Source organism: Cyprinodon tularosa, unplaced genomic scaffold (genome assembly GCF_016077235.1).
Source record: "Cyprinodon tularosa strain WSP-4 unplaced genomic scaffold, ASM1607723v1 ctg51, whole genome shotgun sequence".
Lineage (NCBI taxonomy): Eukaryota > Metazoa > Chordata > Actinopteri > Cyprinodontiformes > Cyprinodontidae > Cyprinodon > Cyprinodon tularosa.
In genome coordinates this window covers 376,838-386,874 of record NW_024039241.1, presented here as the reverse complement: position 1 = coordinate 386,874, position 10,037 = coordinate 376,838, and the positions used below count along the sequence as shown (strand labels likewise).

Below are 10,037 nucleotides of genomic sequence, written 5' to 3'. Positions count from 1 at the left end.
TAGAAAACGTTAAACTGATCTGACTGTATGATTTAGTTGAATTGTAAAGTACCTTGAGATGACATGTGTTGAGAATTGGCACTATATAAATAAACTTAATTGTATTATGCAGAGAATTGTGCTTCATAACATGTTGGAAGGAAAACTGTCGGTCAGCTACTCCACAAATCTGGTATTAAAGGTAGAATAACATGATTGCTTAAAGGAGGCCATCCAAAGTCCTATTTAAGTTTGCCACAAGCCATGTTTGCATTGAAAATGCATGAAAGACTTAAAGGTATAGTGGAAGATGTTCTTTTTCTGGGTGGATCATCAAAATAAGTGGTCCTCCTAATTGTCAATCATTCTGGTTATATGTTTATGTAAGGCTGTCCTACGTGCTTACACATTTTCACTTATGGGTGGTGAGTCTGAAGTTGTGGAAAAATTGCACATCTTCTTTTGAAAAAGTAAGCTTGAGCGATGCAAACAGGCATTTTTAAAAAGAGCGTGCACAAGGAGAAATTTGCTTGTACATGCTCTTGTAATTAGGGATTCCCTCTTGGGAGTGGGTACAGGGTTGAGTGTGAATTTTTTTTTTTTAATTGGAGAGTCTTTTCAAAAATGCGCGAAAAATTGTCCACTAAACCTCGACTTATTCTGAACCAAACTTGGTTTCAGCATTACAATAAAGAGCAAAGATAAAGTCAGAAACAAAACCCTATCGACTGTTCACAAACTGTGACATGTTCAATGACTTCAATGAACTTTTGTCTGTGAAGGTCTGTAGCAAAGTTAAAGGTAACTGATTTCTTGTGTAGTGATTAAATAACTTTGCTGTGGCTATATAAACAGCTGAAGGTTTCTACTTTAAGTGATGCCTTATGCATCGCAATTACTTGCACACAGCCGTGCAATGGACTGTGATCTGACTTTTGTGCTCATGCGAATATGAGCCGCAGCAGTAGCTGATGAAAGCTGAATTCTCGGGCGACACTTGCCCCCTGCTGAGGCCCACCATTTGTTTGACCTGACAGACAGAGATCAGACTGAAGAGAGATGAATGGGAACCCACCAAGCACGCTCGGGTTTCTTGGTGCCGTGAAAAGATTTGTTCCGTCCATTGAGATCTGATGGAGTTTCCCATGTTCTGCACCGCAGCAGCTTTTTGTTGGACTATCTTTCTCATCTACCTGCTCACAAGAGATACACGCAAGGCTGACATTACATTCAGTGCGGTTACCTTGATGCCAGTGCAAACTGTGTGCCACAGTTAAGAAGTTTACCATCGTCATAAATCACAGGAGGAAGAGGGGTTCTGGATAATTAATCTGGAAAAGACTGGAGGCAGATAAACAGGTGAGGAGAGAGACATGGGTGGGGGAGATGAAGGAGGGAGGCAGGGGAATGAAATGAGGTGGAAAGAGGGGTGACCTTAGTTTAAAAGAGGTGGGGTAAAGGGTCAAGATTAGTGGTAAAAGAAGAGGCGAGGAAGAAGGATTAGGAGACCTGTGGACAGAAGGCTGAACTCCTCTGATCGAGGTCACAGTGTGCAGCAGTCGTGGAAAGAAGTGTTGTTTTTTCAACCTGGGATTTTGACATAGGTGCTGTTTTTTGACATGTAACTGAGGAATGTGGTTGATCCAGTGTTGACCCCCCTGAAGATGACCCTGGGCAAACCTCTCTCAGATCCTGAAATGGCACAAATGTGCTTCGTCTTCCTGCTGATTGGGAACGCCATCTCAGTTTCCACACAGTTTAATGGATACAACTGTGATGCCAGCTACCACAGCAGGTTTCCTGGTGAGAAAACAGCACAACATGCCCTCTTTATTTTTACCCCTTCTTTTATTTCTTATTCTGCTTTAATTGGACTAAAATGTAGCTATTATTCAAATTGACAAGCTGAACTAGCTACATCATTTTCAGGTGTTAATTCTTGGTAAAGCTTTCATACAAGGTTTTAAAATTTCTTTAGCTCTTTAGAGATATTTCAAGGATGGATAAAGCATAGAAGTTTGCATGTCTACTTTTAAATCACATTTCCATTACATTTTGCACAGATACAGATACAATTAAACAAAAAACAAAAAAGTGTAATTAATAATAACTAATATCTAAAGTTTTTTTTTAAATGTTTGCCTATTTTATGATGCAATTAAAACAACATGTTTGATGAACATATATAGCCACATTTCAAGTGGAAAATGCAACATGCATAACTATAGAAATAATTTTTGTTTAGATGTATAAACATATTTATGTCATATTTAAATATTCTATATGAATGATTGTTTTATTACTTTTTTAACCTTAATCTAATTTAACTCCATTCTCTGTTATGATTGTATTTGAATTCTTTTTACAATTTGCCCAAAATTTATCTCCACTGTTTGTCTTTAATATAAGAAGCAATGAATTGGAAAATCTTTTTCCTTTTTTCTTTTTTTAAAGCTTACATAAAAGACTTAATCTTCAATTTCCTTAACCAAGAAACTCATCCTTGTAGAGAAATAAAAAGAAATAAATGCAAACTTAATGTTCTTCAACATTTTAAACAGTAAACAAGATAGATTATATACAATATTTGAAGTTAGAAAACCAAATGTTGCTGTTGACCTAAAGTGATTGCCATAAACTGAACATTTTAAATTAGAGAAGCATTGTTTTAGTCTGAAACATCTGTTTCTATTTTGTCTCTGCAGCAGAGCGAGACATTAGCATTTACTGCGGGGTCCAAACCATCACCCTGAAGATCAATTTCTGTCCCGTTCTCTACTCGGGGTACACAGCTGCAGACCTGGCCCTCAACGGCCAGCACAGCGACGCTCAGTGTCGCGGTTTCATCAACAACAACACCTTCCCCACTGCCGTCCTTTTTTCAATCAGCCTCAGCACTCTGGAGGCCTGTGGCAACAGCCTCGTTGTAAGGAAAAAAAAAAACAACAATATCACTTTGGTTAAACTAACAGACAATCTCATTAGTTGTTTTTTTCACTTAACAGTGCGTTAGATAATTCTCCTTTTATGCAGGTCAGCACAGCTTATGGGGTCAACGCCTACGGGAACATGTCTCTGGTACAAATTGGGAATATCTCAGGATACATCGACACTCCTGACCCTCCGACTATAATCAGCTACCTGCCTGGTTTGCTGTACAAATTCAGCTGCAGCTACCCATTAGAGTACCTGGTCAATAACTCCCAGCTGGCATCGTGAGTTACTTTCACTTAATGCTCATATGAGAGCCTGGCATTTATTAGAATACATTACTGATGCTTTCATGAGTATAAATGTTTGCATTTTGAGTTTTGTACCACTTCTTTTACTAGAAGTGTACATTTTTAATGGCTAATATAATCATTCAGGTAAATGTTTTAACTTGTATCTGAACTTGTATCAGGTCACATTATGAAACACTGCCAATAATGAATTTCTTTTCACAGCTCCTCTGCTGCTGTTTCAGTCAAGGACAGTAATGGCACTTTCGTTAGCACCCTGAGTATGATCCTGTACAACGTGAGTACGCAGCCCAGTTAAAACAGCTTTACCTCTAAGAGAGCAGAATGCTGGCAAAGTTTATTTGAAATATTTATATCAAGAGAAGTAGAGAGAGAAGTAGATATTAGGGGTTTAATCTATAAGAGGTGTATAAATACCTACTTATTTTCAACAAATCTGATAAAAGAAACCAAAGAAAGACTGAAAAGAAATGTATGTTTTTTGTAAACTTCATTTCCAAGCCTGCCTACATCATGTTCCCATTGTGAATTCTCTCTAAAAGACAGATCTATTCATTAACCAGAGACAATGGTGAAAGATTGCATTTCTGAAAGCTACCCTCTCTCTGGAAACAACAAATTATGATGGTATAAAATGTTGCTGTATAAAGGTATCAGTCAGGAAAAAATAACAAAATGCTCTGCAGTATTTTATAGGGTTAGAAAGGACTTGTATTAAACTGCTAACACTACCATCCACCAAAGAATTCCCAGGTTCTTCAGAAGAACAGTCATCACATGATGCTCCCTCCTTCGCTGTTGTTTGAATGCATTAAATAGTCTATATCATGCAACTTTTTTGAGCTTTTAACTCTTATATAATGCTTTTCCTCCATCAAATTCATGCACAAAGTGATATTTCATTTGATTAATTCAGTTAATTTTGATTAATGCTGTCTGAACAGCAGCCCCTTTCGAACTGTAAAAAATAAGCAGTTGGAGAATATCTACATAATAATGTCAACTCCAGGAAGCACCTACCTTAACCCTGCTGCGCCTGCACTGTAAACAAACACTCATTTTCTCAGATCAGGAAGAGGTGATGTAAAGTACAGAGTGGTGATTTGCCTAAAAGTTTAGACCGCCCTTCTAGCAGCTAATCTGCACAGAGCAACAACCTATCTTCTAAATATTTATCTGTTACAAAGGCGGCTTAGCTTTGAAGGTAAGTATTTTTCCCATGGATTTGGAGAAAACAACTGTATTTTATACCAAATATATACGCTTCTAAAGCCTCTTTCCTACTTCAATTAGTGGGTTAACCTGGGTTTTTGAAACACAAGTTGACTCGCTAACCGTCTGTATTTGGATCCCTTCCCATTAGCAAAGAAACACTGGGTCTGATGCCCCTGTTGGTAAGCTGTGGTGCCTCTGTCCCCCCACTGCTGCGTGTCTGGTGACACCAGCATGCTGGATTAGCTTCCACGATGTCAGCAGTGTGACAGATATCAGGAAAATAAATAATGAAGAGCAACATGGGAGGTCATAGCCATTCCAAAAAAGCAATCAATTGAAAGCTTCTAATCCAGGAAGCTTTTTCAATTCAATTCAATTTTTCAATTCAATTAAAAAAGCTTCCTGGATGGGAAGCGAAATGTCCTCAAACTTGGAAACAAAGGTGTCAAGATTTGGATAATGTTTGTTGACCCAAAAGCAGAGGCAGGGAGGCAGAGGTGAATTTCTTGTGGATTTAATGATGAGAGGAGGCAGGTAATCCAAAAATCCAAATATGAAAACAAAGTCCAAAAACAAACAGGAAACCAGGAATCAAAAAATCCAAAAAGAAAACAAAGCCCAAACTAACATGAAACCAGGAGTCCAAAAATCAAAAAATCAAAACAAGAAAACGAGTAAAGACGAACCAGAAACCATTGAGACATCAGGGGTATCACAATCACAAGGAGGAAGGCTAAGAGAGACGGAGTTGGAGGAAGTTTGACGAGGATCCAGCAAAGAAGAACTGAACAGAGAGGGTATTTAAGGGAGACTGAGACAGAGAGAAGAGTAACGAGCAGATTTGGAACAGGTGTGCACAGAGCAGAACAGAAAAGTAGCTGGGGAAAAATGAGAACACAAGAGGGCAGGAGAGGGCAAAACAGAACATCCAAAAGAAAAACTTAACAGAACCAGAACTCTAACAAAAGGAGAACCAGGGCGTAGTGAGTGTTCATTATTGTTTCGGTCTTTTGTCCTTCCGAATCCCTCTTAGCAGTGCTGCGCGATGTTTAACAAATGTAAGCAGAGCTGTTTTAGCTTGTTAGAACAGACGGCACTGCCACGATGTTGTGACGTATGCTTGGTGGGTCTGATGTTCCCACGATGTTATGATTGGAGCCAAGCCGTTTGAAAGCGACTTTAACCTGCATTGCTGGCCGAGTCATTTCATGTGAGTTGAAACGGGTCAGTGAGCCATTCCCACCGCCACTAAAAGCCGATTGTTTAAACATTTTTTAGGCCAGTGGGAAAGGGGTATATTTCTAAAGGCATTGTTTTATCATTTTCCTACAGGTGACTTACAGGCTTACAAAAAGCATGATATCGGTTCTTTAAGTCCTTTTGTTAATTTTGAGAGCTGTTTATGAACCAAAAGTACCATTTGACAGTTTGGCCCAAATTTCAGCTTGATTTCATTTGATCATGACACCTACCCCACCTATTTTAGCCAGACATGTCCTTATCCCTGACTTGGAAAAAAATAAATACTTGTTACATGTAGGACACTAGCCGCATTTACCAAAAACTGCAGCAATTTCAATGTTGCTGTCAGCCTGGTGCCCCTCCTACAACTTTCTCCTTTATGTTTTTCATCAGTTTTGGGAAAATGTTTTCTCTGTTCATTGGTTTAGTTTTTACTTTGGAGGCTTGAGCTGTGATATATTGTAATCTCCCTGCAAGCAAGGCTTTGGCTAAAAACATACAAATGAACACGTGTCACAAAAATCCTATGAAAGCCAAACTTATTTCAGGTACAAGTTAAAAAGAATTGATGTTTACATGATGCAATTAAATCCAAAGGGGCTACAAGAAATGATCAATGTGTCATTACAGCATTTCTTTTGTATGGGATGATTAATCAAAGTCTTAAATCCTGGATTTTTTTTTTATGATTAAGCACCTTTTTGAGAGGCACTAGACATACTGAATACAAGTTTCCAATGTTTGGCACAGAATAACGTTATTTTTATGTGTCCATTTGTTTGGTATCACTTTGTGCAGGACTCTACATACAGTCAGCCTCTCTCCATTCCAATGACTGGTCTCTCTCTGAAAACCAGGGTCTTTGCTGCTGTAAAGGCCACAAACTTAGACAAACGGTATGGAGCAACACTTTATTCTTTGCTATGCTTATCCTTAAACAAATATATGATTGTGCTTTATGTAATCTGTTATGTTATTTACACTGAGACTTAACTACACACATGATGATATTTCTGATTTCCACTAGCATCTTTCCCAGCATCTTTCTTTTTTTCAGATATAGACTTATTCTTTTGTGCTTATTCTACTTTCATTATGCCATTATGTTATTATTGGATGTGAAGGCGCCAGTCTGCAGCAAAGAAACCCCAACCAGTGCTTTCCCATCTCTATCCCATCTCACAGTTTTGTCCTTCTTGCAGATGGAATATCTTGATGGACTACTGTTACACCACCCCCTCAGGGAATCCTAATGATGAACTCCGCTATGACCTTTTCTTTGGGTAATCTTGCTTTTTTTTTTCATTCAAGATGATGACTTGATAAACCACAAAAGAGAGTCATTACCTTTTCAGGCTCTCTGCTAGGCTTATCCTCATGAATGCTTCCATCCTGTGACAGCTTAAGCATACACCCAGACAACCAGTCTGTCATTTTTAGTGCATGCATGTTTAAATATGTATGCATGTCTGTGTTGCATGTATGCAGATGCTATAAAGATCCTCAGACGACTGTTTTTGAGAACGGGAAGAGTCAGATGGGGCGTTTCTCCTTTGAGGTCTTTCGATTTGTGAAACACAGACACCAGAAAATGTCCACCGTGTTCTTGCACTGCGTCACCAAGCTTTGCAGGGCAGATGACTGCATCATGCTTATTCCGGTATGAGGGAAAATCTGTGAATGTGTATAAATGTCTTCTGATTTCAGCGAGGAATGACATTGGAAACTGTGATTGACAGATTTGTGGGAAACGGCGTAGGAGGGATGGAGAGCAGAGCCTTGATTCCCGGCCAGCGGCGTCTGGGAACGCCGTTATCACTGCTGGTCCAATTATCACAAGGAGTGGTATGAACAATAAAATGATCTTAGAGGAACAGGCTGACATTTTTACAGATAGGCTGATCTGAAATTGTGGAAGAGTCATGATAGCAGAAAAGGGTTGCCTACAAAAAATGTGTAGGACTTATCAAAAAAAAAAAAGCCAGTAAAATATCTTAGAATTGATCATCTTTCTTTTATTTACAGAGGAAACACCTGTCAACAACTCCCAGCTTGGTAAGAATATTTCCTCAATTATAAAATTAACAATTGTGTTAAACAGAAAAATATGAAAATAAAGAAATGTTTCAACACCTAACAAAGAGTTTCAAAGCATCATTTTAGAAAATATCTGTTTCATTTTTCCCTCTATCTTCCACCCAACAGCACCTGGCGTTTCTTCCCAGCCATTAAATGGTTTGACCATTGCTTTGATCTCGGGTGTGGCCATATTGGGTGGGATCAGTGTCGGCTTCTTTGTCCTGTCGCTCCGCCTCTTCCAAAAGTCCCGCCTCCCAAGAGCTGCAGCCTCAGGTGTTTGGAATCCCAGCTTTAAGTGAATTTGGCTCCTTGTTTTCATTTATTTTTTTAGCCTCTTCAGGGCATCTGATTGCCCACAATGATACACTCATAACTATGGTTTTATATACATATAACATGTTTTAGGTATTTATTGACTTCAATACCTCATTTTTTGGGCTTGCCAGTAGTTGAAAACAATCCTATTTCAGTTAGAAAATTAGAAATGAATAAATAAACCAATTTAGATATGTTTTACAACCGTAATTTGTTATTATTTCAACCTTTTGGTTATTGGTGAGCAAAGTGTTACATGAAAAAAACAACAACAACAACAACAAAAAACGATTGTTTAAATACCAATAGATAAATAATATGCTGTATACCGTTTAAGCCAGGAAGTTTTCATGAAAAATATTCATACTGATTAATTTTATATAGATTTTATGTCATTATAGCCCCAATTTCCAGTGCATTTTGTTTGGAATAATGAGCTAGACCAGCACATTCTAGCACATAAGTAACTATTGAAGGAAAATTATATATTTATCTATTGTAAAGACAAATCTTAAAAGTGGTACATTTGTATTTTGCTCCCCTAAGTCAGTATGTCATATAACCATATTTTGCTACAATCACAGTTTAAAAACTTATGGGAAACCTTTTTTTGAAATGGAGTTTAGATTTAGATAAAACCATTTCTTTATATTTTCAGGATGATTGTCCTGCAGGAAGGACTCCCATCCATTCTGACTAGCTTCCGGTTTGGTCTGAATCCTAAATAAAACTCTTTAAATTTGCAGATAAATGCTCTAAATATGCAGATGATGAAATGATCACGGCTTGGTGAAATGTTCCAACCTTTGGTTGATGTTTTATGCTTATTCTGGTATGATAACACTTGTTCTAATTTTTACCACACCTATAAGGCCTTTCATGGATATGAATACAATGAAATGAGATAATAGATTGATAAGAAAAATAAGTGGAAGACTGGCATATATTCAAGTTCATGGTTGCAACAGGGCAAAGCATAAAACGGTGAACCCAACACACTTGCAACACACTTTCAGTCAGTTCATAGCTTTATCTTTTATCATCAAGGTTAAAAGTATGTGTAATGCAAAGAATGTTTGCTTTTATTTGTCTGATTTTAAAAATAAAATTTTTATTCAACTTTTTGTACACCCTGGGACACTTCATAAATGGAACAAGTGCTGATTTACATTGTGTGTTTAGAAGCGGCCTTTAGAGCAAGATTCAAATGTTTCAGAGCTTGATATAATGTTGGGGTTCATTTTTTTAAGTGTGTTATTTATTTCAAGATACAGTAAAGGTACAAGTGTGCGTGTTGATGATTTTCTGATAATCGTCTGAGATGAGGGATATAATGGTTTCATCTGAGACGATCATCAGAATGTTTGATGTCGGCTTAGCTCATCTAGAGCTCAGACTTCATGGTATCATGCAAGATCTATAATGACTGTAAGAGTAAAAAAACTGATTTAGATCAAACAAGTTACACACACGGATGTAACAAAGGGCAGTAGACAATTAAAAAGATCCTTGAAAGGACATATTAAACTTTGTTCAACTGACCAAAATAGTTCTGTGTCCAGCTTTCAAAGAAATGATTGATTTAATGAAATAACCGCAAGTTATACATAGTATTCTCAAACATTCTTCTTATTTATGTTAGGAGTCACATCCTGTCTTGTATCTGGATTATGACAAGAAATATACTGGATTTTCTTCAAGGACTATTTAAGAATACTTCAACCAACTGATAGTGATGGGTTAAGTGTTATGTTACACACTGATATCTGCTATTAGATATCATTTTTACAATATTTCCTTTTTACGTGTTCAGGCGTTTGGGTCTTATACGTTTTGCTAAATGCCAATACCTGAAGTCCAGAAATATTTTAGTTAAACATTTCACAAAAGAGAAGCTGATCAGCGATTTCTTTAGGTTTGGAGCAGAACTTGGGCCACATAAAACAATGTCTAGAAGAACAGTTG

The 10,037-nt window shown here is 37.6% G+C and overlaps 1 protein-coding gene across 6 annotated transcripts; it reads left to right on the top strand.

The window, feature by feature from the left end:
• Positions 1–1,072: 1,072 nt before the first annotated feature.
• Positions 1,073–9,800, top strand: LOC119795350 (zona pellucida-like domain-containing protein 1). 6 transcript variants are annotated; one of them, XM_038303308.1, is made up of 11 exons: positions 1,073–1,338; positions 1,627–1,782; positions 2,685–2,905; positions 3,013–3,194; positions 3,426–3,498; positions 6,477–6,574; positions 6,881–6,961; positions 7,167–7,338; positions 7,418–7,523; positions 7,704–7,733; positions 7,884–9,800. In XM_038303308.1, the coding sequence occupies exons 2-11, from the start codon at positions 1,644–1,646 to the stop codon at positions 8,054–8,056; spliced, it is 1,275 nt and encodes a 424-aa protein (XP_038159236.1). In that variant the 5' UTR covers positions 1,073–1,338; positions 1,627–1,643; the 3' UTR covers positions 8,057–9,800. The 6 variants fall into 6 exon arrangements, with proteins under 6 accessions (XP_038159236.1, XP_038159234.1, XP_038159233.1 ...); XM_038303306.1 differs by having other exon boundaries at positions 1,610–1,782; XM_038303305.1 differs by having other exon boundaries at positions 1,074–1,338; positions 1,584–1,782; positions 7,884–9,799.
• Positions 9,801–10,037: the final 237 nt, after the last annotated feature.

Coding starts and splice junctions, on each gene's coding strand:
- LOC119795350 (XM_038303308.1), top strand. CDS start 1,644: ATGACCCTGGGCAAACCTCTCTCAGATCCTGAAATGGCACAAATGTGC. Junction 3,195..3,425: donor AATAACTCCCAGCTGGCATC/GTGAGTTACTTT, acceptor TTCTTTTCACAG/CTCCTCTGCTGCTGTTTCAG. Junction 3,499..6,476: donor TGAGTATGATCCTGTACAAC/GTGAGTACGCAG, acceptor CACTTTGTGCAG/GACTCTACATACAGTCAGCC.